At 59.1% G+C, this 25,952-nt stretch overlaps 1 protein-coding gene across 1 annotated transcript in view; it reads left to right on the forward strand.

Annotated features, from left to right (window-relative positions):
* The window catches only part of COL26A1 (collagen type XXVI alpha 1 chain), a 164,178-nt gene that overhangs the window by 134,130 nt on the left and 4,096 nt on the right, over nt 1-25,952 (forward strand). The window contains exons 4-11 of the mRNA XM_055408941.2: nt 6,564-6,625; nt 14,630-14,786; nt 16,963-17,061; nt 17,694-17,843; nt 19,942-20,025; nt 21,801-21,853; nt 24,507-24,542; nt 25,845-25,892. Coding sequence (XP_055264916.2) covers nt 6,564-6,625; nt 14,630-14,786; nt 16,963-17,061; nt 17,694-17,843; nt 19,942-20,025; nt 21,801-21,853; nt 24,507-24,542; nt 25,845-25,892 — 689 coding nt within the window. The remainder of the gene's footprint in view (nt 1-6,563; nt 6,626-14,629; nt 14,787-16,962; nt 17,062-17,693; nt 17,844-19,941; nt 20,026-21,800; nt 21,854-24,506; nt 24,543-25,844; nt 25,893-25,952) is intronic.

Here is a 25,952-nt window from a genome sequence, read left to right on the forward strand (position 1 = left end):
GAAGTGCCTGAAAAACTCTGGCCTTCTCTGTGCTCCCTGATATAGAAAAGGATGGAATTTAATTATTCTGTCCTGTCCATAAGCCCCATGGCTGGGCCTGGCATGCAGCCACTGCTCTGTCTGACCAGCAGGCTTCCCGCTCCCGCTGCGGTTCATTGCCCTGGCATGTGTGAGGGAGCACAGGGAAGACCCAGGGCAGGGCCCCCCACCTTCGGCCTGGCCTTGCCCTTTTCACCCTTCCTTTTGGGGTCTGTGTCTTAGAAAAATCCTATCTGGCTGCGGTTACCTGGACAAGCAGCTCTCCACAAATTATCTGGAGAGGTGACTTCCCAGGCCCAGGGGAGGTATTGATATTTTACAAAATTCCCATCAGGGCCTCTCTGCTACCCATGAGGCTAGACTCAGAGCACCAAATGGCAGTTAAGAGCTTCAGGCTGAATTGGAAATATCAGGATTGGAAAAATCTAGAATGATCATGTCTTGATGGCCCCAGGAGTCTGGGGGTCCCTAGAGACTCTGGAACTCCAGCCTGCAACTGGCTTGTTTCCTGCCAGCTGACGAAGAGATACAGTTTTGTATATTTTCCAGACAGCATCATAAGCATGTTCTGTGTTTTTACCCAGTTAAACATTTAAATTAAAGATCCCCTAGAGAAGGGCAGGGCAACCCCCTCCAGTGTTCTTGCCTGGAGAATCCCATGGACAGAGGAGGCAGGCGGGCTTCAACCTATAGTTTCGCAAAGAGTAGGATATGACCGAAGCAACGAGAACACACACATGGATTCAATATATCAAATATGTATATTGTTTTAAAAAGGCCACTAGCCCTTCAAGGCTTACCGTGAGAAAGGAGAGTTCTCAGTGGCCCTCTTTACCCCCAGCTTTCATTCCCTATAGTCAGGCTTTTTGGGGTGGGAGTGGAAAGTTTATCTCCATCACTCTCGTCACATTAGGGAAACTGAGGCAGCTCAGGACCCTCTTGTTCCTGCGGTGCCCTGTGGGTACTCATGGTCCATCTAGCTGGCCTGCCCCACCCCTGTCCCCACAGCATCTTACCCTATTGACCTCCTTGGAACTGTCTTCCCCTTGGAGTCTTGGCTAGGGTCAAGGGTCTCCCAGGGGATGTGGGGGTCTCCTCCAGCTGGGCCCCACTGGGTGGGCTGTGGGTGACACCCACTCTGTGTATGCCCCCTGCCTGCAGACCACCTCTGAGAGGGTAGATGGGCCTCTGGGGCAGGGCCACCCTGGCTGCCGCTATTGGCATCTCAGCCGCATAGTGGACCGACTCTGCCTCTTTAGGAGACTCTGCAGTAGCCAACTCCTGCCCTTTCAGCAAAGCCCAGACCTTGGGAGTCTGATCTCATTCAGGGGGAGGGTCCTGACTTCAAGATTCAGAGCCATGACCGGAAGCAATGTTGGCCAAAGGCACATGGTGGGTAGACCAACAACCACCCTCTGCAGTGGGCGGTCTGAGGCCAAGGGGGCAGAGGGCAGGAGCAAAGAGCCTGAGGCCCCTGGAGCTGGTCAGTGTAAACCCCTTTGGGGCTTCCCTGGTGGCTCAGTGGTAAAGAATCTGCCTGCCGATGCAGGAGACATGGGTTTGATCCCTGGTCTAGGAAGATCCCATATGCCTCAGAGCAGCTGAGCCCGTGCCTTACAACTAGTGAGCCTGTGCTTGAGAGCCCAGGAACCGCAACTACTGAAGCCTGCTCACCCTAGAGCCTGCACTCCAGGACAAGAAAAGCCACTGCAGGGGGAAGCCCGTGCACTGCAATGAGTAGCTCCCGCTTCCTGCGACTAGAGAAAGCCCTCGTGCAGCAGCGAAGACCCCGCACAGTCAAAAATAAATACAGAAATAAAACCAACTTAAAAAAATATGAAGTGAAGTGAAGTGAAGTCGCTCAGTCGTGTCCAACTCATAGCGACCCCATGGACTGCAGCCTACCAGGCTCCTCCGTCCATGGGATTTTCCAGGCAAGAGTATTGGAGTGGGTTGCCATTTCCTTCTCCAGGGGATCTTCCCGACCCAGGGATCAAACCCGGGTCTCCCGCATTGCAGACAGACGCTTTACCGTCTGAGCCACCAGGGATATAGACCCCTTTTACAGATGGAGAAACTGAGGTACAGAGAAAGCGGGCCTCAAGCCACACAGGGAGTTAGCGGCCTCTCTGGCTCCCTCTGCTGGCCGCACTGAGCAGTCAGTTCCCAGTCTGCGTCTCACCCACACACCCCCTCACTTCCAATCCACGTCCACCGGCAAAGATCTCCAAGCTCAAGCCCCGCCTCTGAGTCCTAGACCCGAGGAAACGCTCGCGGGCCCCCGTGTGCTGGGAACGTGGGAATCCTCAGAACCCCAGAAAGTGAAGAGTCTGCCTCTCAGGGAGGGGAAACCGAGGCCCGGAGCCCGGCGGGTAGGGCCTCGGCTGGTCACACAGCCAGCATCAACCCGCCAGGCCCGTTTCCATAGTTCCGCCTCCCCGAGAAATAATCAGAGAAAGTTAAACATGCATCATTTAATTGCTTGTCGATGACAGGATGCCAGGGGAGCCATAAAACCCGCCCAGCCTCAGAGCGCCTGCCCAGGCAGGTGGCATGGGAGGCCAGGCTGGTAGCCTAGGGCCCTGCCCGCTGGTTGGGCCTCTCTCTGCAGCTGGGGCGCCGGACCCCTCCGCAGCCCTCCCCATGCCCGCTGACAGCCAAGCCGCTCCCCGCGGGCCGAGCAGGATGCCCAGTGCCAGTGCAGACTAGGCCCGGGGCCCTGCACGCTTTCCAGAAACAGGTTCCCGTGCGAGCCCCAGGCTCGCCCCTCGCTCTGCTGACCGTCCCCCCTGCAGGGCGTCCTGTGTGTTGCCTCAGACCCTGGAAATGTGTTCATGGGCTCCGAACGCGTCGGGAAAGTTCACTGCGTGGAGCTGAGGCCCGACTGACACCTCACCCACGGCCATCCTGCCTCACCTTCTTCCTCTGGGAGGGGGTCCCCAGGGTGGGGTGGCACCCTCCTGTGTGTGCAGGGAACAGACGAAGCTCAAGCCGGAAGGTTCTCCGCCCAGCCTGATTCTAGAGTCGATGCCCTTTTTGCCCCATAAGATGCTCTTGGGCCTCTGCTGCGCGGGCAGGCACCCCGTTGCCGCTGCCCTACCCCCTGCCCATCAGTGTTAGCACGGGTGCGGCTCCCCTGGCGGTCGGTGGTTGGTGAGACTTCCTCTTCCCATGCCGGGGGTGCCGGTTCGATCCCTGGTGGAGGGGCTAAGATCCCACATGCCTTGTGGCCGAAACGCCAAGACATGAAAAGCGAAGAAGTGTTGTAACAGATTCGAAGAAGACTTTAAAAAATGGTCCACATCTAAAGCAAAAACAAAACAATACGCGCACAGGGTCACCGAGGGGCTCATGGGCACCCACCGGGCCTCCAGGTGGAGAAGGGGGTGGCCGGGGTGGGTAGGGGACGGGGTGGGGTGTGAATGTCGGGGTGGAGGACGGAAGAGTGGGTGGGTGGATGGGTGGAGGTGGGTGGGTGGCATGACACATGGGACCCTTGTTTTGTTTCGCTGTCTTTCCCACGAAAGGCCGCTTTCAGAGGCACCAGGTTCCTACTGTATTTAGGAGGGAGGCACTGAATGGCCCCTGGGAATCTTTCCGTGTGTCTGGCCTTGTTGACTGGGGGCCTTTGGGCACCTGGCCGTTGTACAGGGTACGTGTGCGTGCTCAGTCGTGTCCGCCTCCTTGCGACCCTTTGGATTCTAGCTCGCCAGGCTCCCCTGTCCATGGGATTTTTCAGGCAAGAATACTATAGTGAGTTGCCGCTTCCGCCTCCAGGGCATCTTCCCAACCTCGGGGTCGAACCTGCGTTTCTTGCATCTCCGGCACTGCGGGTGGATTCTTTACCCGCAGAGCCACTCCAGAGAGCCGCCCTCCGCCCCGCCAAATTGTTCAGGGGGCCTCCCCAAATTTCACTGCCTGTGGGCCTTTCCCCTGGGGCGGACCCCGGAGCCCAGAGAGGACCACCAGCCCTCCCTGTTCTCCAAGCCCTCCTGTGTCTGCCAGCCTGGGACTTGGCCCCTCTCTGCCTTTCCCTAGTGACTGATCCCTGAGAAGTCCCCTCTGCCCGTGTCTGTGCTCTGTGCTTTGTACCTTTTTCTTTCTTTACCATCCCTTTTGCTGGGAGGAGTTGGAGGAAAACATGTGTGTTCAGTCCCCCACGTTTAACCAGAAAACCACCTCCTTTCCTGCTGGTCCTTTGTGAAGTCCTGCCCCGTCCCGAGTCAGACAACTGTATACATTCTTCTAGTTGTTTTAAAGTTTCAGTGTTTATACCTCCGTCTTTAATCTCTTTTATGTATCGGGGTTACTGACAAGGTTTTATTGGGGGAAGAAAAAGAGTTCTGTTTCTAAAAAAAAAGGCTTATAAACCACGGACTGGGCACAGCCCAGGATGGATGGGAATGGAAATGAGGATTGGGGGGGGCCCTGCCAGCCCTCAGAAGCCCGAGTGGGGCTGGTGAGCAGAAAGTAAGGGGCTGTTAGCCCCCGTGGCCCCAAGGCTGAGCACCCCTGGGGAAGACACAGCCTGAACCACCTGTTCCCAAGGTCCTAAGATTCTGGGAGTCTCGTTGCATCTCTCACAGGACAGTCATTATTTTAAAACAGGGACGTTTCCAAGGTGGTTTGCGTTCAGTGACAAAGATACAGGACTTCTCCAAAGACAGACAAAGCTGATGATGGGGGACGGGGACCCCGCTGGTGAGCATGGGGGCCTCGCTGCAGCCAAGAGGCCTCTGAACACCAAATGGGAGGTTCCGAGTTACCCTAATACCTCTCGTGTGTCTGCTTGACCAGAATGGGGTGCCTGTGAGGTCAGGCTTTGAACTGAGGGAGGAATCTGAGCATCTCTTGACTTCCAGAGCAATAAAAGCTCTTAGGAACAGCTTTGAACCATCTATTTCCTCATTAAAGAGCTCCGGGTCTCTGGGGGAGACAGACATAAATAGATGATTACAGCCCAGGGAGATATGTGCCTGGGAGGTTAACTATTACTGGTCTCCTAATTGGCCTTCCGGCTCCGGGGCCCTCCCACAGCCTCCCACGGTACACTCTGCTGCCAGGGTGAGCTTTTAAAAATGAAAATCTGACCTCGGCTTTCATCCCCTCCAACAGCTGCCCATTGGTTTCAGGACACTGACGGGCTCCTCCCCGCAGGCCTCCTGCTCCAGCCTTGGTGGTCCCCAGGTGTGCTCCGGCCTGCTAGGCTGCTGGAAGACCCTCCCTGGCTCTTTTCCCCTCTGGCGTCGGCACTAATTCTTCCTTCTATGGAATCTGACCAATCACCGTGCATCCCTCAGTCCTCACCTTCGATGCCACTGCCTCTAGGAAGCCCACCTGGACTACCCCCAGTCCAGATGGGCTTTGGCAACCCCAGATAGGCTACCCACTCCAGGATTCTTGGGCTTCCCTTGTGGCTCAGCTGTTTAAGAATCCGCCTGCAATGTGGGAGACCTGGGTTCGATCCTTGCGTTCGGAAGATCCCTTGGAGAAGGGAAGGGCTACCCACTCCAGTATTCTGGCCTGGAGAATTCCACGGGGTCTCAAAGAGTCGGACACGACTGAGTGACTCACTGTCACTTTCCTGTTGCTCTTCTACACGTTCTGGTCTTATAGCCCTTACCAGCCTGTGTCTTTTTCCCTGTCCCCTTCCTTGGACTGTAGCTCCCAAAGTCAGGGAGTGTGTCTCATTTACTACCCGTTCATTAACTATCAGATTTTTTTTTTTTAATGGTGGAGTTTATTAAAAAAAAATTTTTTTTTGACGTGTACACACTGCTATATTTATTTTTTATTTATCTTTGGCTGTGTTGGGTTTTTGTTCCTGCACGGGCTTTTCTCTAGTTGTGGCAAGCAGGGTCTACTCTAGTTGCGGCGCATGGGCTTCTCATTGCGGTGGCTTCTCTTGTTCTGGAGCACAGGTTCTAGGCACATGGGCTTCAGTAGTTGCAGCATGCAGGCTCAGTAGTTGTGACTTGCAGGCCCTGGGACGCGGGCTTCAGTAGTTTCGGCACAGGAGCTCACTCGTTACAGCTTGAGGGCCTTAGGGCTTGCAGGCTTCAGTAGTTGTGGCGTACAGGCTTAGTTGTTTGCGGCATGTGGAATCCTCTCAGACCAGGGATCGAACCAGGTCCCCTGCACTGGCAAGGTATTCCCATCCACTGCACCACCAGGGAAGTCCTCAGATATTTTTTGAGCCACTACTCTGTGCCAGGCACTGAAATTCATGAACAAACAAAATAAACAAAGACCCTGGGCATATGACACTGCAGGCTGATGAGGCATCCCAGGTGCTGGCTCAGACGATTCGGGTTACTCTGTGCTGTGGATGCCCAGAAAGGAGGCTCGGAGGTCAGGCAGGCTGCCTGGAGGAGGTGGCACTAAAGATAAGGCTTTGAAGGATGCGTAGACTTTTTCCAGGCAGCACCTCAGAGATTTCCCTGCCTGCCTGAGCAGAGGCTATCCTGCCTGGCCGGGCTGCTCTCTCCCCAGGATCCACTCCACTGTCACCTCTTCTCTTTCAGAATGCATGAACTGTACCCGGCTCAGCGACATGAGCGAGCGGCTGACCACGCTGGAGGCCAAGGTCAGATGGTCTGGGGATCCTGGGCCTAGGGAGTTGGAGAGGGAGGAGCTGGCGTCAGCCCCAGGGAGCCCAGCAGGCCTGAGCAGCCTGGTCCCTGGGGCTGGGTGCTATCTGGGGCCTCAGTGGCTCTGGGTAACTCTCTCTAGGCTGGGCCAGCCTCCTGGGGTGGAGAGGGGAGAGGGACAAGTAAGAAACTCAAGGGTCCCAGGTAGCAGGCTGGTCTGGGTGTAGGCCTCGGTGGCTAGGAGACCGGAAGCCCAGATGCTGACCCCTCGGTGGAAAGAGGAGGGAAGTCGCTGTCCCCCCAGGGCTGCTGGCCCCTACTCTGGCTCCTCCTTCCTGGTCTTGCATGGGGCTGGTCTCAGGAGTTGATGGAGGAGGAGCTACCTGGCACCTGTGAGCTTTCTCCCCATCTACATCGGGGGCAGAGGGGTGGAGCAGCTCACCCCAGAGACAGAGGGGCTCAATAAAGCCAGGTCATTTATCTGGGAGTGGCACTCAGAGAAGGGGAGGATGTGTGAGGTGCAGGTGTGTCAGGGAAGGTGCCCCGTGGGGACACCTGGGGCTCTGTCCCGCCTGGTGCCCGGGAGACAGCTCAGAGCCCGGCTCGGGGCCGGCCTGGCCCTTGCTGGGACGTGCTCCCTGTCACTATGGGCCCTGCAGACAAGCCCCACCTCCTCCACCTGGAAAGCGGGCGCGGGGTGATTGGTCTGGGGGAGACAGGCTTGGGGGCTGAGGCTGCTGTACCTCCAACTTCCAAGGAGCCTCTGGGGGCAGCGGGACTGCCGGGGGCTCCTGGCCCAGCGCAGGGCCAGCACGGGGAGGCTGGGCTGACCCGAGCTGAGGCAGCGCTCTCTCAAGGGCAGACCGCAACAGCCAGGGCCGGGCGCTGCCCGGGAGGGCGCTGTGAGCTCAACCGCTGGCAGGGAGGCCGGAGTAAGGACAGAGCGCCGAGGTGGGCTGCGAGACCCCCACCGCGAGAACACGGAGCAGACCCAGAGGCTGGACCCCAGCCCAGCGGAGCCTGACAGGCAGGACCTCTCTGTAGACACACACACACAGACACAGACACACACACGAACACACAGACAGACAGACACACACATGAACACACATGTGAACACATGCATAGACACATATAAACAAACATGAATATAGGGGCACGCGCACATAACCACACACACAGACACACATAGACAGACATACACAAACACACAGACACACATAGCCACACATATAGACACACACACAGACACACATAGACAGACATACACAAACACACAGACACACATGTAGACACACACATGAACACAGACACATACACACACATGAACACACATGTGAACACATGCATAGACACATATAAACACACATGAATACAGGGGCACGCACACATAGCCACACACACAGGCACACGTAGACAGACATACACAAATATACAGATACACGTAGTCACACATATAGACACACACATAGACAGACATACACAAACACACAGACACACATAGCCACACACATGAACACAGAGACACACACATGAACACACATGAACACACGTGAACACATGCACAGACGCATAAACATGCATGAATACAGAGGCACGCATATATAGCCACACAGAGACATACACATGAATACACAGAGACACACATGTAAACACACATGAATTTACAGAGACAGACACACGCAGCCCCGGCCAGCGCTGTGTCACCCTTCAGCTGTGCCTTCTGCCTTAACGCCTGACCGTGGGGACACCCGCCCGGTGCGAGGGGGGCTGCGGCGACTGGCAGCTGGAGGCAGGCACGTGTGGGACCACCACCCCCCGGCTGGGGGACTCACCAAGCCCCACCTCCTCCTCTGTGGAGTGAGCGGAGGTGCCAGCCTCGCAGGACCACTTGGGGCCTCGGGTGACACGGTAGGGGAACCTGTGCTGGACAGGTGTGAGGTTCTGTTATCAGTTATGCAGTGTCGCTGTGGCGTCTTCCTGATGGAGGCACGGGGACATGGGAGAAGCCCCATAGCAGAAGCCTGAATGGCTCCCTTGTTCCTGCAGGCAGGAGGGTCCCCCCAGCAGCCCAGGTGCCTGGGCACAGGCTGGGGGTGGAGACCCCGTGCCCTCCCTGGGTCACGGCTCTGCGGGGTCGGGGGCGGAAGGCTTCAGGGGGCGGATGCTGCCACATGAGCTGAGCTGGGGCTGGGGCCGCCCTGGAAGGGACGAGAGTTGCTGGGGAAGATGCTGGAAGGAACTTGTGGTACCCGAGACTCTAGCAAGGGCGGGCTCCCCAGGCTCGCTGGCCTGATGGACATTTTCCAGGCACCTGAAACCTCCGCGTGGTTTGGCAGAGCGTCAGCTGACGGCCTGGCCTGGCCCCGGCCCAGCACCTCGGAGTGTTACAAGTCACAGCTCTGAGGACCGGCACCATGCCCGCTGTCCCCGCATCCCTGGCCCTCAGCCATGCCCTCCCGCCATGAGCAAGTCCTGCCCTGGTGTCCCCACCCTGCGCCGCCCTCTGCCTGGGGACGCTGCACCCCAGGCAGGCTGGAGGGGGAGCTTACTCTCTGGCCCTGAGGGTGAGGGTCGTGACTCCTCCGCAGACCTCAGGGGGTCTCCTTCACAGACTCTGTGGGGGTCAGGCTGTCCCAGTAATAACCCAGTGATAACAGGGCCTTTCTCAGCTCTGGACCTCAGCCTGCTGCCCTGTAAGGTGGAAATGGAAGGGGTCACTTCCCGGCCCCTCCCTGGCTCATACACAGAGATGACCTCAGGTGACTCTTGGGTGGGGAGCAGATGAGGTAGCTTGAGACAGGTGTCCAGAGAGGTGGCAGTCGCAAGGTCCCTTCTGGATTTCCCAACGGCAGTGGGAGACACCTGTCTCAGTCCCTGTGTCCTCTCTGGGTCACCTTCCAGCTGCCCACCTGCCTGCTTTGTGCCCAAGTGTACCCTGGAGAAGCAGGGCCCCTGGGAGCTTCACCCTCCCCATCAGAGGGCCCTGAGAGACAGCAGCCTGGAGAAGGTGGGGGACACAGGCTAAGCTAGCAGCCAGGCCAGCCCCGCAGCCTCAGGGGTGGGTGAGGTCAGGAGAGCCCACAGGGGTCAGAGAGAGCACGGAGCTGGGGTCAGGGGCTGGGGTCAGGTGGGTGAAGGCAGAAGCGGGCAGGCAGATCCCCAATGGGGAGTCAGAACCTGAGCAGCTAGCAGTAAGTCCAAGGCCTGGAAACTTTGACTTCTGCTTCCTCAAGACGAGAAGCCTGTTTTGACATATCAAGAGGGATGCATTCAGTGGCAAGCAATGCGAACCCAGCCATTGGCAGCTTATTTCTTAGCATTTATTGTTAGTTCAATAGGAAGTCCAGACTTAGTGGTCTTGGGATTGGCTTGGTGACTCAAGAAACCAGACTCCCTCCATAGCCTTCCTCTCCACCTTCTTAGTGAATTGGCTTTTGTCCTCATGTCAGTCAGTGCTAAAGCGTTAGTCACTCAGTCGTGTCCAACTCTTTGCGACCCCAAGAACTATAGCCTGCCAGGCTCCTCTGTCCATGGAATTCTCCAGGCAAGAATACTGGAGTAGGTTGCCATGCCCTTCTCCAGGGGATCTTCCTGATCCAGGGATTGAACCCTGGTCTCCTGCACTGCAGACAGACTCTTTACCATTTGAGTCACCAGAGTGCCTCATGGTCAGTGCCTCATGGTTACAAAGTGGCTGCTGCAGCTCAAAGCCTCACATCCTTATACATTGTTCAAAGGCAGGAAGTAGAGGGTGAAGCAAAGCATCTCAAGAAATTCATTATGTCTCATTGGCCAACACTAGGCTATATGCCCACCTCCTAGGTACAGGGGAGCTGGGAAAATGAGTAATTGGCCAGTGATGATTCCTTCTCTGGGGCATACTCACTGGCCCACAGTAAGGGTTCTAGAGCCAAGGAAGAGGAGGTGGTTGGAGGCCAGGCAACCACAAAGGACTGCTCCATCTTCACTCCCTGCAGTGCCCAAGTTGCCTAAGGATCCAAACCTAGGAGCTGATCTAGATTCCTCTCACCCGCTTCCTAGGATAGGCTAGAACGGCTGTTGGGGGATCGTGGGGTAGAGAGCCAGCAGAAAAAAAGTTTCCTGCCTCGCTTCCTCTTCTCCTCCTCAGTTTACAGTCTGACTCCAAGGACCAGCCCGAGTGGGAGGGAGCCCGAGGGGATTTCCCTGGGTGAGGACTGGTCTCTGGTGCAGGAGGGTGGTGTCCTGGCCAATCAGCCAGGCCACAATGACGTCATCAGAGCCCCTGAGATGGAAGGCTGGCTGAAGTCTGGTTTTCTCAGCTGAGTCCCCACGCTGCCCACTGCTGCCTACCCCAGTGAGCTCAGCCCAGCAGAAATGGGTCAGTTTCTCCAGGAGGTTGGCCATGGCCAGCCCATGGGCGCTTGAACTCTGGGCTGCTTCTAACTTGATGGTGCCCATGGCTCCTCTGCCTGGGTCCATGGGCTCTGTGGGCCTTGGTGTCTGTGAGGGAGGTGCCCCAGGGAGGAGTGAGCTTGGTTTTTTGTGCCGGGGCGAGGTTGTAGGTGAGGGTCCCTTCGGGGGACTCGGGAGCCCTACCACGGAAGGAGCCCAGGAGCCCAGTCCAGGTGCCCCCACGCTGATCCCTCCAAGCCACCCTCCCCCTGCTCCTGGCGCCCCCCTGTTACATATGTTCACCTGGAGAAGTCCTCCCCACCCCCACCAAGATGCTGTATCTCAGCTCATCCCCCCGACCGGTGACCTTCACCCCCAGACCTGGCCTCTCTTGTGCCGCTGTTTGAATGGTGGCAATCCTACCATCCCCCAAGCCAGGCTAGAGACAGGGCCACCCCTGCCTTCACGTCCTGCCCCCAAGTCCTGGCCACCAGGTCCTGACAGTTCCCAGCCCCCGCCTCTTGCCCATGGCCCCGGGGCCCCCATCCCACACACCGACAGCCACGTCTCCTTGCCCTGTCTCCCCAGCTCCACCCCTTGGCCGTGGCCAGTCAGCTTCCCAGTGGACGTCCCCTCGGTGGCTGGGGCAGGAACTGTAACCCTCCCCTCCGCGAGGAGTTCCACCCCCAAGCTGCTGCGCGGTCTGAGCCCGCCACTCCCCTTCTCAGGGCCTCCGTGAAGCTCCACTGAGGCCGGGGCTGCAGCCCAGCTGTGGAGAAGTGGACGAGGCGCCACACGGGGCCCTGGCCCCACCGCCGACTTGCTGGGTGACCTTGGGCAAGTCCCGTGCGGTCTCTGAGCCTGTCTTTCCACCTTGCCTCTGACGTGACTGCAGTGGCCCTTCCTGTTTCATGAGCCCGTGTAAGGACCAGGAAGGGGAGAGGCTGAGAGACAGGGGCCCTGGGGGTTGCCAGAGCCTCACGGAGCAGGAGCCCACCCACCCAATACAGATGGGGACCTGAGATCTGGGGTGCCACTTTGCTCCCAAGGGTCCTGGGAAACCTTGTCACCCAGGCCCCGGGGACACTGCAGAGCTGGTGGGAGGAGGCGCTCAGAAGGACCCTTTCTGTGCACCAGGAAACCACAGCCCAGCCCAGGCCTGGGCACTGTGAAGGCAGCCATTTGCTCCCGTGACTCCCCCCGCACACCACCCCAGCATCAGCAGGAGTAACTGGGTGCCCACGTGCTGTGTGCCCCTGATCTTCTGTGGCCCTGCAGGGTCAGCGTTATCACCCTCATTTTGCTGATGGGAAAACTGAGGCCCACAAAGGTCACGATGCTTGCATATCATGGCTATCTAGTGGGAGAGCCGGAATTCAAACCAGCCTGGCTGGTGGCAGGGCCTGAGCCTCCTCCCCATCACATGGTACTTCACGTGTACAGGGGCCTGGGGACAGCCAGCCAGGAGGGCGCCCCTCTCCAGGTGGTCCTGACACCCAAAGGGAGGGCTGGTGGCGTTGCCCCAGAGTGATTGTACAGGGGCTGAGGGGACACCCCTTCTGCCCAGAGGGTCAGACAGACTCAGGGAGGAGGGGACAGCTCTCTAGAGTCTCAGAATCTTCCAGGGGCTGGGGGGCGGGGACAGCACTGGTGGAGGGCGCTGCTGGAGCCCCGGCTGGGAGGGGTGGGGAGGTCTCGACCTGAGCGGCTGGGTGTGTTCAGGGTGGCTGGAGCAGAGCCGGTGGAGGAGATGCAGGGGAGGCCAGGGGAGGCCGAGGTGGTCACCTGTGTACGCACTGTATGGGGTCTCTGGTGGTTTTTTGTGGGGAGCTCGGCCGGGTTTACCTGCATGAGGTCCTCACCCACAGCCGTTGTGGGGGGCTGCAGGAGGGGACGGGGGCAGGTGGAGGTTTGTGGGGGCAGTGGACTCTAGGCAGGCGGGTTAGCAAGGGCCACAGGCAGGCTGAAGGGCCCTGGGAGAGGTCCGGGATCGGGTCCTCCAGGAATTAAGGTGCATCAGGACTCTGGTGGTTGGGGTGGGCGCAGGGTAGGGTCGGGTGGGGTATAAGCCGGGGCTGGAGCTTGGACGCCTTCAGGCAGCAACATCTGCAGAATCAGACGCCAGGGGTTCCGCTCCCAGCGGCCCCCAGACAGGCCCACCCTCAGCCCCATATCCTCGGAACGCTTTCATCTCATGCGCAGAGTCTGAGAATATAGCCGGATGTGGAGTTCGGGTTTCTAAGAGCCGGGGAAGGGGCGGGGGGGATCGTGAGACGCTGGACTTCTTCCTTCCTGTCTGGCAGATCGGGACGGGAAGCCGGGCTCCATCTGATATGGCGGGGGAACCCCAGTGCTCCCCTTTCTGGATTAGCACCTGCCCGCCTGCCCTGTGCAGATCCCGGTGTGCGGCGCCCCCTGCTGGCCTCTTTGGGAACAGCCGGACCTCCTGGCTCCCTGTGCTGTGCCATGCGCCAAGTGGCTTCGGTCCTGTCCAGCTCTTTGTGACCTCATGGACTGGAGCCCACCAGGTTCCTGTGTCCATGGAATTCTTTAGGAAAGAAGACTGGAGTGGGTTGATATTTCTTTCTCCAGGGAATCTTCCCAATCCAGATATCGAACTCACCTCTCCTGCATTGGCAGGCAGATTCTTTACCACTGTGCCACCTGGGAAGCCCCAAGTACAATTTTGATCAATGAAAGTGTTAGTCACTCAGTCGTGTCTGCCTCTTTGTGACCCCGTGGACTGTAGCCCGCCAGGCTCCTCTGTCCATGGGACTCTCCAGGCAAGAATGCTGGAGTCGGTTGCCATGCCCTGGGATCTTCCCGACCCAGGGATCGAACCCACGTCTCCTGTGGTTCCTGCATTACAGGCGTATTCTTTACCATCTGAGCTATCAGGGAAGCCCAGGAATACTGGAGTGGGCAGCCTATCCCTTCTCTAGGGGATCTTCCCGATCCAAGAATCAAACTGGGGTCTCCTGCACTGCAGGCAGATTCTTTACCAGCTGAGCTACCCGGGAAGCCCTCCTGGCTCCCAGGTGCCGTGAATTAGGAAGAGTCTCCCTACTGAGGTTCTGTGTCCTTTTGGGTTTTAAAAGGAGCTCCTGCTAAACTCAGGCACCGAGCTGGGCCCATTTATTCTTTCTTTCTCCTTTTTCTTTTCCTCTCTTTTCTCCTCTTCTTTCCTTCCCTTCCCTTTTCTTTTCCTTCTTTCCCTCTGTCCATCTCTCCCACCTCACACCCATCCATCCAGCCACAAACATTCCCTGACCACACTGTGCCCTGAGCCAGACAGTGTTGGGGACAAGCCTGACCGGTCCCTCTCTTGGGAAGAACCAGTGAAGTGGGGGTGACCGTGGTCATTATTCAGACAAGCACAGTCTAATCCCGGTGACGGCCACTCTAGGAGAAAAGTATGGTGACTCTGAACATGTCCGCAGGGGCCCTGCCTGAGCCCAAGGGTCGGAGGGCTTCCTGAGATGGGAAGGGATGGGGGCGGGGTGGGAGAACATTCCAGTGGGGGTCGGTGGTCCCACAAGCAGCGGGCGACTGCCAGTCCCCTGGGGCTCACATCCCTGTTCACCCGTGCCCCGGGCCTGACTCTCTGCCCTCCTCCGGCCCAGGTTCTTCTTCTGGAAGCAGCGGAGCGGCCCTCGGGCCCAGACAATGACCTGCCGACGCCCCAGAACACCCCACCGCCCTGGAACGAGGGTCTCCTCCCTGACGCCATCCCGCTTGCCCACCCTGGGCCCCAGAGGAGAAGGCCCACAGGCCCAGCTGGTGAGTGAGGCCTGCAGGGGGCGGGGGCTTGCCAGGGGGGAGGCCTCCCAGGGCCTCCACCAGTAGGTCATACACACCCAAAAAGGGCATTTTGGAAAACTGAGCTAACATTTAAAACCTGGGGGATTTCACATAAGAGTCAGGATTTCTCATTTCTCTTAGAAAAATGGAAGAGCTGGCCATTGGGGTTGGCATTCCCTTATAGAAACAATTGGCTGGGACTTCCCTGGTGTTTCCAGTGCAAGGGGTGAGGTTCAGTCCCTAAGATCCCACGTGCCGTGTGATATGGCCAAAAGCATATTGGAAAAAGAAAAGAAACAGTTGGCTGCAGCTCAGTCATGGCCGCCCCTGCAGGTCTCATTCGAAGTCTGCAGTTTGCCACAGTCCTCACTATTCCCTGCAGTCTTGCAGTCCAGCTACTGTCTTTACTGGCTGCCCTGCTGCCGTTTAGCCTCTACATGTAGGCCCCCAGCCCAGCTCCATCCTTGACTGGCTCGACTTTACAGCAGCCTTTGCCTGCATGCCACCAGGAGTGGGGAGCTTACTGACTCCCCCCAACCTTCTGGGGGATCCTCTCTGAATTCTCTGACCAGAGTTGGAGGACACCCACTGGTCTGTTGCTTTCACTCTTCCCACCACATTTTGAAGTCAGGGGTAAATTTCTCTCTGCAGTCTCTCTCCACGGCACTGGGCTCTGCTCTCTGGGACTGCAGAAAAGTAATAGTAACTGTAATACTATAGTCAGGATTGTTGAATGCCCGCCTCATGCCCAGCACTGTGCTGTGACTTTACCCTGAGCGGAGTGTAGCTGCCACCGTCTGTGTGGCTGAACTCCAGGGTTTAAGGCTGAGGTCTTGTCTGACTGGTCAGGATCTGTGCTGTGCCAGTTATTCAGTATTTTTATGTCACTCTAGTCTGTACAGATATCATGGCTAATCATTCCAGTGAGCTCGTAAAGCTCAGGTTACAGGAGAGAGCTGAGGCTCAGAGAAGTGACCCCTGGGGTCACCCAGCAATCCAGTGCCGTTTTGACTCAATAATTAACAGCCCCACCGGAGCCCTTTGCAGGGGATGCCCTTCCTCCTGCTGTCCCCCAGTTGAGCCCCCAGTTTCTTAGCAATCCTGCCCAGACTCAACTCTGACCCCTCCCTGCCTGCAGACCCCCAGCAATGGGAGAACTGACCGCCAGTGGCCAGTCCCGAGGCCAGGGAAGCAGCAGATACTCTGCAGGCTTCTGAAGGGCCTGGTGACTGTGTGGAGGGTGAGCTCCGGCTTGCCCCGGGTCCCCAGCCCACCTCTCTAGCCAGTTTCCCCAAAGTCTCACTCCCAGAAGGCCTGTCTTCTTCAAATCCTTCTTCTGGGACTGAAGAGGGAGCAGAGGTCAGGGGGCAGTGAGGGGGGGTGGTTCTCCTGTTCTGAAGGACCCAGGCCCTAGGGCCCCCTGGAGGGGAGGGAGGAAGCTGGGAGGGGCTTCTGTTCTCCCAAGGCAATTTTCTTCTTATGGGGGCATGTCATTCCCAATATGGCCACCAGGTAGCGCACAAACCCTACAAATGGTTACACCTGGGTGCATCCTGGAATCCCAGAGACCAAGAGAGAATCTCTGGAAACTGGCAGCCCCAGGGGGGTCCCCAAAGAACCCTCCATCTGTTCAGGAAGCATTTTTTGAGCATCCTCCCCAGGCCTAGGCCTTCCCTAGGGAGAAGGGGCTGTCTGCAGGCCACACAGTGGGCCTCCTGCCTCTCCATCTACTCTTGCCCACCCTTGGGACCCGGAGATCCCCAGAGGGCAGGTGACGCCTTCAGGGCTTCCTGGGGTCTCTAAGGAGGTCTTACTGGGACAATCTTTGCCTGAATCCCAGTCCCCGAGCCTGAGCAAAGAGACAGCAGGACATGGAGAGAGGGTTCTTACTCATTTATAGCCTGGTGCTGCAAGGGACCACTTCTTTCTGAGCCTCAGTTTACCCCACCTGTCAAATGGGAACACAAGTAGCTCTTGAGATCATAGAAGTGAACAGGAGCAAAACTGGTTTGTATACTGTGATGAATGATGTGGTCCCTTTGCCCATGGCAGGTGAGGGGGCAGGTCTGACCAGACAGCAAGGTCATCTAGCATGGAGCCAATGGAGGCAGCTCAGCCCACAATGTTCTCAGGCGTCATTTCATTCTATCCCCAGGGCCCCCTGGACAGACAGGACCACCAGGGCCTGCGGGTCCCCCAGGCTCCAAAGGTGACCGGGGTCAGGCAGGAGAAAAGGGCCCAGCGGGGCCTCCTGGTAAGGACACCCACCCACACACATACCCCAACGTGACTTCATCCAGTGGGGGAAGGGGGTTGGGGTACCTCCCCTGTCCGAGCAGGTGAGGGATCCCAGACAGCCTCTTTCTTGGTGGGGCTGATGACTGCCATCTAGCAGGGCTCCAGATTCCCTCCATCCCACCACCACCTCCCAGGGCAGCCTCCTTCCAAGCACTTTGGGGCCTGGTCTCACCTGGGACTATGGAAGAGAAGGCTCCAGCTGTGGGGGTGGGGCTGCTGGGAGCTGGAGGTTGTGCACCGCCATGTAAACAATGCCGAGAGGTCACACAGCTGCTCCTGGACCCTATCGGGGTAGGCACAGGACTGGGCCAGGCTGACAGCCACCCTCGCTGCCCCTATCCCAGGGCTGAATCTGGCCACAGCACCCGCTGACTTCACTGACCTGACCTCCCTGACCTCCCGCCTGGCTGCCCCGGGTCCCCTCTGCACTGGCTGGGGAGGGGAAGTCGTTTCATTACATCCCAGGACAGCCCTCCAAGGAGGCTCTGGGACTAGTGGCCACCACCTTGCCCTCCCGGGTCTATTTCTCATCTCTGTAATGTCAGTCACGAGGCCCGGCCCTCCTGTGACTCCTCTTTTCCACCACAGGCCTCTTGGGGCCGCCAGGGCCCCGTGGGCTTCCTGGAGAGATGGGGCGCCCTGGGCCCCCCGGCCCCCCTGGCCCAGCAGGCAGCCCGGGCATCCCTCCAAACGGCCCCCAAGGCGTCCTCTACTCCCTGCAGCCACCGACGGACGACAGTGAGTGTCACACTTGAGGCCTGGGGTGGGAGGGCGAGCCAGAATTTGGAGGGTCCGCCTCCCCAGAAGGACCCGTGAAGCAGACTGTTCGTGAGTGGGGCTTCGGCTTTGCCAGGCGAGGGGACGGGGTAGCCTAGGTCGGGAGTGGTCTCCCCAACCCCACTGTTGGCCCCAGGGGCCTGTCCCTACCTCTGTGCTCAGCTCCTGCCCCTGGGGTCTGACCCCCGATGTCCCTCTGCTCTCTGGCCTGGCCTTGGGCCCCCCCCTGTGACAGTACCATCACCAAGGTCATCTGTCACCCCTGTGCTCCTCGCATATCCCCTCACTGTAGGCCCCTGGACAGGCGCTGATGGATGGAGCACCTCCCACGTGTGGGACTGTGTGTTTTAACCTCCGGGATACAGCAGTGAGCAAAACAAGTCTGCCTGCAGGGGCCACAGTCTAGCACAAGGGGGCGCCCCTGAGCACACACAGAACCCGCCGCCCGAGCTTGGGGGCGTGGGGGGCGGGTCCAGGGAGGGCGCCCCAGAGACGGGGAGGGGGTGGGGCCTGCGGCCCATGGAGGGCGTGGCTTTAGTGCAGGGCCCTGGGAAACGCGAAAGGTTTTAAGAAGTAGGTGATGAGATTGACTTGGCATTCTGAGTGGGTGACATCCTGGGCACCTTGGGGCACAGGGACCTCTTGGTCAGCCGTCAGAGAAACCCGAGCCCCTCCCGCTCCGCACCCCCCTTGCCCCTCCTCCCTGTCCGCCCCGCTCCCCGGGCAGCGCCGCCGTTAGACCTGCGCCTGAATCAAAGGGGCCAGCTCCGAGCCTCCGTTTCCCCATCCCTAGAGCAAGAGTGGTAATACATCCTGACGGAGCTGCTCGGGGGTCCCCAGCCCCCAGCCACGAGGGAAGGACTCATTGCCAAGGGGATCGGGGTGCCTGGGCTGCCCTCCGCGTGTGCAGGGGCCAGAGCAAAGAAGTCACTGGTGATCCAACCGTCTCTCTCGTGGTGGGCTCGGTGGTGCCCCTTGGTGGAGGAGAATGGGGGTCTAAGGGTTCAACTGCCCGGCATCCCTGGGCCACGAGAGCTCAGCCGGCCCCCGCCTGGGCGTGATGCCCTGCGTCTGCCGCTGCCCGCCTCGAGTGCTTGGAGCGCCCGTCAGACAGGACCCTCCTTCCCCAGGCCCGGGGTCCCCAAGAGAGGGCAGACTGCCTGGAGGGTGCAGATATGAACGTTTAGGAAGAGTGTGTGTGTGTGTGTGTGTGTGTGGCGGGGGCGGGGGGGGGGGGTCCCGGTGGAGGCACCTGGTTAGCCAGCACTGAGCAGCTGTAGGAGGCCCACCAGCCATGAGGCCTATGGAAGGGCTGCCCAGGCTTCTGTGATGGGGGTAGGCAGGGAAAGGCAGAGGCAGCCACCCCCAGCCCAGATGTTTCCAAGCCTGGCTGTCTGCTTCTGGGTCTGAGGTCACATGGGGCTCACCCTGGAGGGACCCAAGCCACAAGACAGATCCCACCCGGCCCCGGGGCCATGTGGCTCAGACAAGTGGTCAGGAAGGACTTGCTGGAGGAGGCCCCACAAGAGTGAGCTAGTCAGGTGTGTCGGGATGGGCATGTGGAGGGGAACCTGGAACAGAGTCAGGCCTGGACAGCGGGGAAGTGAGCAAGGCAGAGCGGGAGTCTGAGGGCCTGGAATTTTCAGGAAGATGTTTGTACTTTAAACAGAGCCCACAGGGCTTCCCCTGCCCTCTGATTTGGCCTCCGTATTGATGGCTTGACAGTAAAGAATCTGCCTGCAATGCAAGAGACCCGGGTTCAATCTCTGGGTCGGGAAGATCACCCGGAGAAGGAAATGGCAACCCACTCCAGTACTCTTGCCTGGAGAATCCCATGGACAGAGGATCCTGGCGGGCCCCAGTCCATGGGGTCACAAAGAGTTGGACACGACTGAGTGACTACACACGAGGCATCTCCTCTGAGCCAAGGAAGCGGTAGCTGCAGTGAGGCCCAGCAGGGTCGGGGCCGCTCTTCCTGGCTCTGGGGGACCTCAGCTGTGGCCCCCCAGCCCCGCCGGCCCTGCCCCGTGGGTCACAGGCCACTCTGCCCTTCCCGCAGATGGAGACGTGCAGCTGGCCTCCGCGGCCGTGGACACAGTGTTGGCGGGCATCCCAGGGCCCCGGGGTCCCCCTGGCCCCCCAGGTGAGTGCAGAGGGCAGCAGCAGCAGCTGGTCTCCACTGGTACCCACTCCTGGCCTTCACCTGGGCCGGGGGTCTTGAAGGGGCCTGTTGGGGGCTCATGGCCTTGGCAGGGCACTGGATCTGCCCCAGCCAGCAGTGGCTTGAGGGGGGCGCCTGCTGCTCGTGGGTGGCAGCTCCCCTGGGACTGGACACAGTGTTTCTGGGTGGCCTGACACCCACATGAAGCAGCCCCAGGCCAGAGCAGGGGTGCTCTGGGTGCCAGAGGCCTAGATCCAGGGGATGCATAGGGGATGGAGGGTGGGGAGACCGAGGGAGCTGGTGGGGCAGGTGCCTGGGATAGACCGGAGGCCCTGGGCCTTCAGGCAGAAAGCAGGGTCCTGGGAGAGGGGATGGGACCCTCACTGGGGGAGGAGGGAGTGTGTGGGGCCGGAGCCCCGGTGTGCGGCCGTCTCCTCTGACAGGCTCTGCCCCCGAGTGAATGAGCCACAGAGGCCCTGGGCGCCCGCGGGCGTGGGGGCGCCTCTTGCTTCGGCTCCAGGCCGGGCGCTCATTCCAGCCGCTCAGTGTCTCACGCAGTCAGGAAATAGCCGCTGAGCACCTCCTACGAGCTGGCCAGTGTTCTGGGTTCCTGGAATCCTTAGATAAACAAAAGATTTCTGTCCTCACGGTACTTACGGTACTTATGCTCTCGTGGAGAAGGCGGGCGTTACCCTCCCTCCCGTAGGGTCCCGGAAAGCAAGGCTGGGCTCGCGGCTGGGCCAGGGTTGGCCCCATTTAAAAGGTAGTGTTGAGGAGGGCGCTGGGAGGCTGTTTGTCTTTTAGCTAGACCACGTCTGGACCGGCACCCCACCCAGGGGTGCACTTTCCTGTAGGTCCTCCCTAGGCTTGCCAGGGGGCACTCTGGTACAGGCTAGCAGCCCAGGGGCCTCAGAGACCTCACTCTTCCAAATATTCGGGGCATTTAGTCATGAACACCACGCCCTGCACTGCACCCATCGGTCCTGGCCTGATCCTCTGGGGGCTCCCTGGCCCAGGGGGGAGACTGGCATTCAAACCACTAGTGGCCAGAGGCAGTAGCTGGTCATTGTCAGGGATGTGCCTAAAGAAGAGGCAGGGGTAGGTGCCTGGAAGTCTTCCTGGAGGAGGTGACGCTCAGCCTGAGACTAGTGGGAGTTTGCTGGGATGTGGAGGGGATGGGGACACTCCAGGAGGAAGGAACAGCCACCACAAAGGCATGGACCCAGAGGGACTTTCCAGGAGGATGTGTGATCGATGAAGGTGGAGGAGGCTAGGCTGCGAGGGACCTGTCTGAAAAGTCACTTGGGGGGGGAGGGGGGGCAGTGCTGCGTGGATGGCTGACCACCACTCTGGATGGTAGGCAGCAGTTGCAGTAACCCAGGCAAGAAGGATGGCCTCAGGGAGGTGAGGTCTGAAGTCCCGAGGTGGGGCAAGCTCGAGGGAGATTTGCCCGAGGACTGACCAGCTGGGGAGGGGCTGCAGGGCGCCCCCCCGGCCCCATGGATGAGGCTGTGGGAACAGGGGCAGGTTGTGGTGTAGGAGCTGCAGGCAGGGAGAGGGGCTTGCAGTGGGCTGTCCGCTTTGGGGGTGGGCAGGGGGCCGGGGAGCCCATGCCCCTTCCCTCACCATTTACTCACCTCCCCTTTGTGCACTGCCCAAGGACACAGACCCAGGGGTGGGAGGGCCCCTCTCCAGAGCCGATGAGGGGGCAGGGGGCGTCTCTGGCTCCAGGTGACCATCCGTGACTCTGCCGGCAGGGCCCCCTGGACCACACGGCCCCCCTGGACCCCCAGGTGCGCCTGGATCCCAGGTAAGGTCTTGCCCATCTCTGGTGAGGGTGAGGGCACTGTCTCCCCAGAAAGGGAGGAGCCGGGCTTCTTAGCAGCACAATTGCTCAGGAAGGAACCAGCCCACCTGGCTGGTCCCCACCTGAGTCCAGGTGGGCCCCAGGGGAAGGCAGGCATGGGGTCCTGGTTTTCTTAGCAACAACCCTTTGCTGCCCACCCTACCTGGGCCCCAGAGAAGTTAGCATCGTTCCCGTTTCATAGATGAGCTAACCCGAGATCATGCAGGCGGTGTGTGGCGCTAGGCCAGGATCACAGCCGTGGCCAATCTTCAGTGGGAATTGCCTGTGGCGGGGCACTCTGAAGCCTGCTGGTGCAGCCCAACCCCCAGCTTGCTTTGCCTTCTCAGCTGTGTGACCTTGGGCAGAAAGACAGCCTCTCTGGGCTCCGGCTCCTTGGCTGCTAAGAAGGGGCCTCCCTGGTGGATTGTTACAGGGAGGGAAAGAGAAATAAAGTGCCAGGGGTGTGCCTTGTGCTGCAGGGCCCCAGGGGTCTGGGGGGATGTCACTTGGGGGGGACTTTGGACACCAAGGCAGGAAGGGTTTTGTTTGGGGGTGTCTGCACAGAGCTTCCTGCAGCTCATCCAGACCAAGGGCTTCAGGTTCCCTGGAACTCGGGCCTGGGTGGGCGGGGGGATGGGGGTCACTGAGAAGCGGGGCTCCCACTGCAAGGCTGGACAGCTCACCCCTGACGAAAGGGCAGGAGGGGGTGTGAGGCTGACAGAGGCTCTCGTGAGAAGGGCTGGGGGCAGTAGGACCCCCTCCAGAGACCCAAGCCCACAGCGACAGGCAAGGTCAGAGATGATGGTGTCCCCAACCCTTCCTCCCACCTACCACGTGCCAACTCCTGTCAGGGTCCCTGTCGTGTTATCCCAGCCGTGACGGGGATGCGGAGGCTCAGGGATGGTCTGTCATTTGCCAGTCACCCAGCAGGGGAGCAGAGTGGGAGGCTTGGCAGGGCCTCCAGCCCCAGGGGTCACTCCAGCCCCGTCTCCGGCTTTCTCGGGGTCCCTGCCCTCTGCTAGCAGGTAGTCTGATGGGGGAGGCAGATGTGATGGAGAGTAACAGGGGCGGGACCTACAGCGACAGGAGGGGGTGACTGGAGCAGGGTGACAGACAGGAGAAGGTGACGCTTCAACTGAGACCCAAGGAACCAGAAAGGAGCAGTCATGCAAAGATGCCAAGAGTGTTTCAGGTGAAGGGAAGTGTAAGTGCAAAGGTCCTGGGGCCAGGAAACACCAGGTGGGTCCTGAGTGAAGGCGCGTGTCAGGGGAGGTGAGGTGGGAGGGAAGTGGGCAGGGCGGTCTCTGCGGAGCCAACGCACAGACCTGGGTCACAGTGAAAGGGGGGCTTATCGAGTGTCAGGGAGGGAGCGTCCAGGACCCCATTTCCGTCTTTCCATGGCCCCTCTGGCTGTGGCTTGAGGAGTGGAAGGCAGGGGCGGGGGAATGGAGCAGGGAGACCCAGGACGGGGCTGGGGCAGCGCAGAGGAAACAGACGTATCTAGAAAGTGGACCTGACAGGTCTGGCTGATGGAATAAATTCGGTGAGCACTGGAAGGGGAAGGTTAACTGCGAGGTGCATACAGGAGCAGCTGTGAGCCGCAGAGCCATTTCACGGAAAAGAAAGACCTCAGGGTGGGGGCCGGACGGCTGGGCCGGGGGGAGACCAGGAGTTCCACTTTGGAGAGGCTGAGTGGGGGTGCCTCCAGTCGGCCAGGTCTGGGTGCTGGAGGCCGGCTCGATGCGCAGGGCTGGGGCTCCAGGGAGCCTTCTGGCCGGGCCTCAGTGCTGCCAGGGAGCCCACGCGGGGACCCTCGCCTTCACCACTAGTAGGGGTAGTGTTAGTGACTCAGTGTGTCTGATTCTTTGCGACCCCATGGACTGTAGTCTGCCCAGCTCCTCCAGGCTCCTCTGTCCCTGGGATTTCCCAGGCAAAAATTCTGGAGTGGGTTGCCATTCCCTTTACCAGGAGATCTTCCCGACCCAGGGATCGAACCCAGGTCTCCTGCATTGGCAGGTGGATTCTTTACCGTCTGAGCCACCAGGGAAGCCTGAGATCACCACTGCTGTCACTCATTCGCGGAGGGCCCTTTCTGAGTGCTGGGGGCATGTGTGCATGGCCATCCGGTCCCTTTCTCCAAGGGCTTCCCCAGTGGCTCAGGCTGTGAAGAATCTGCCTGCCAATGCAGGAGACACAGGAGACTCGAGCTGGAACCCTGGAGAAGGTGATGGCAACCCCCTCTAGTGTTCTTATCTCGAGACTCCCACAGACAGGGGAGCCTGGGGGGCTACAGTCCATGAGGTTGCAGAGAGTTGGACATGACTGAGCACGCACGCACACACATGCCTTCTCCAAGTGATGACCATACTTGGCATTGGCCCATTTCACAGACGAGAAGATGGAGGACTCAGTGGAAGCCTACTGTCATCCACTGGCCAGTGGTGGGGGCTCCAGGAGCAGACGGGCCCCCGCTGTGGCACCCCCCATTTCCTCTCCTACCCACCCTCCTCCTGTCCTGTTTTTCAGATTTCCAGAGCTCAGTGCAGGGAGAGGGCGTGCCGAGGACTAAGGGGCTGTGAAGGGCAGAGCCTAACTTGCTTTGTCTGATTTTCTGCAGGGGTTGGCTGGAGAGCGGGGTGCCACGGGGCTGTCTGTAAGTGTGGGGCCACGTGTGGGGGCCACCCCCAGGGCATTGGGCTCGGGTGCAGGTGCAGGGTACCAACTGGGTGGGTGTCTGCCCCAGGCAGCCTGGCTGAGCTCAGGCCCCCAGCCTCCCCGGGCACCGCCAGATCCATCCCAGTCAGGACGGAGCAGAGGGAGAGAACCGGGCAACCTGGGTGCAGTGGCAGCTGCCCAAGTTGGGAAGGGATGACTTTGGGAAGTGGGACCCCCTCCCAGGCACATGAAGTATGGACTGAAATAGCCGCCTGTTGAAGGGCTAGGATGAGAGTCCTGAGGTTCTTCTGGGGAGCCCAGTCCCCTGGGTTAATGTGCTGTGTGACCTGCAGAGTCCCTTGCTTTCTCTGAACTTCCCAGGAATAGAAATAGACTGCTGACCACTCACTTCCCATCTTAAAAATAAGAATTCACAAGACTCAGCCTCTATCTCCAGGGCCACGGAAGTGGGCACGTGCCCAAGTCTTACGTCAGAGGCACGGGGCTGGGGGAGAAGGGGGTTCTTTGCTGAGCGTCTTCTATGTGGAGGCCCTCTTCGTCCAGAGTGGGTTTAAGCTTCACAGTGCCCCCACAAGATGATGCTTTATTTTCCCTCTTTGCCAGAACTGTCAGCTGAGGCCCAGAGAGGTTAGCAACTTTCCCAGGGTCACACAGCTAGACCAAAGTAGAGCCAAGATTTAAACCCAGGAGTGTTAGCCTCCAAAGGGAGGCCTTCCCCAAGCTTGTTATTGAAAGTGATTTATTTAATCCTCCTAATAGCTCTGTGAGGCAGGCAGTTATTATCCCCATTTTGGAGACAGAAAAACTGAGGCACGGAAAAGTAAAGTCATATAAGAGTAAGTGGCCTCCTAAGTGTTATTGTGAGGCTGGTATTACTGGCCCCGTTTTATTTACTTATTTAAATTTTAATTTTTTACATTTTATTTATTTTGGCTGTGCTGGGTCTTTGTTGCAGTGCACAGGTTCTCTAACTGCAGTGCGGCATGTGAGATCTTAGTTCCTTGACCAGGACCTGAACCCACGTCCCCCGCACTGGAAGGTGGATTCTCAACCACTGGACCAACCGGGGAAGTCCCTGGCCCCCATTTTAGAGTCAGGGAAACAGAGGGGAAGGGCAGGGGACTTGGTCCCTGGAAGGGCCGGAACCTGAGTTCCAACCTCACTCCTCCCTCCCTAGAAACAGAATTAAGCCCCTAAAGTCAAGCCCATGCCAGGCTGTGCAGGGGTCCCAGGTGGAGAAGCTAGGCACCCATCACTGACTGCGTGACTTTCTTTCCAGGGGGAGCCTGGCGGGAAGGGGGAAGAGGAGGAGAAAGCCGCCGCTGAGGTAACTCTGCCCCTGGGCCCATGCTTCCCTCCTGCCCCCTGGCTGTGTCCTTGCAGGATA

The sequence above is a fragment of the Moschus berezovskii genome, chromosome 27, assembly GCF_049115385.1.
Source record: "Moschus berezovskii isolate FMDL1 chromosome 27, NW_MosBer_1.0, whole genome shotgun sequence".
Classification (NCBI taxonomy): Eukaryota; Metazoa; Chordata; class Mammalia; order Artiodactyla; family Moschidae; genus Moschus; species Moschus berezovskii.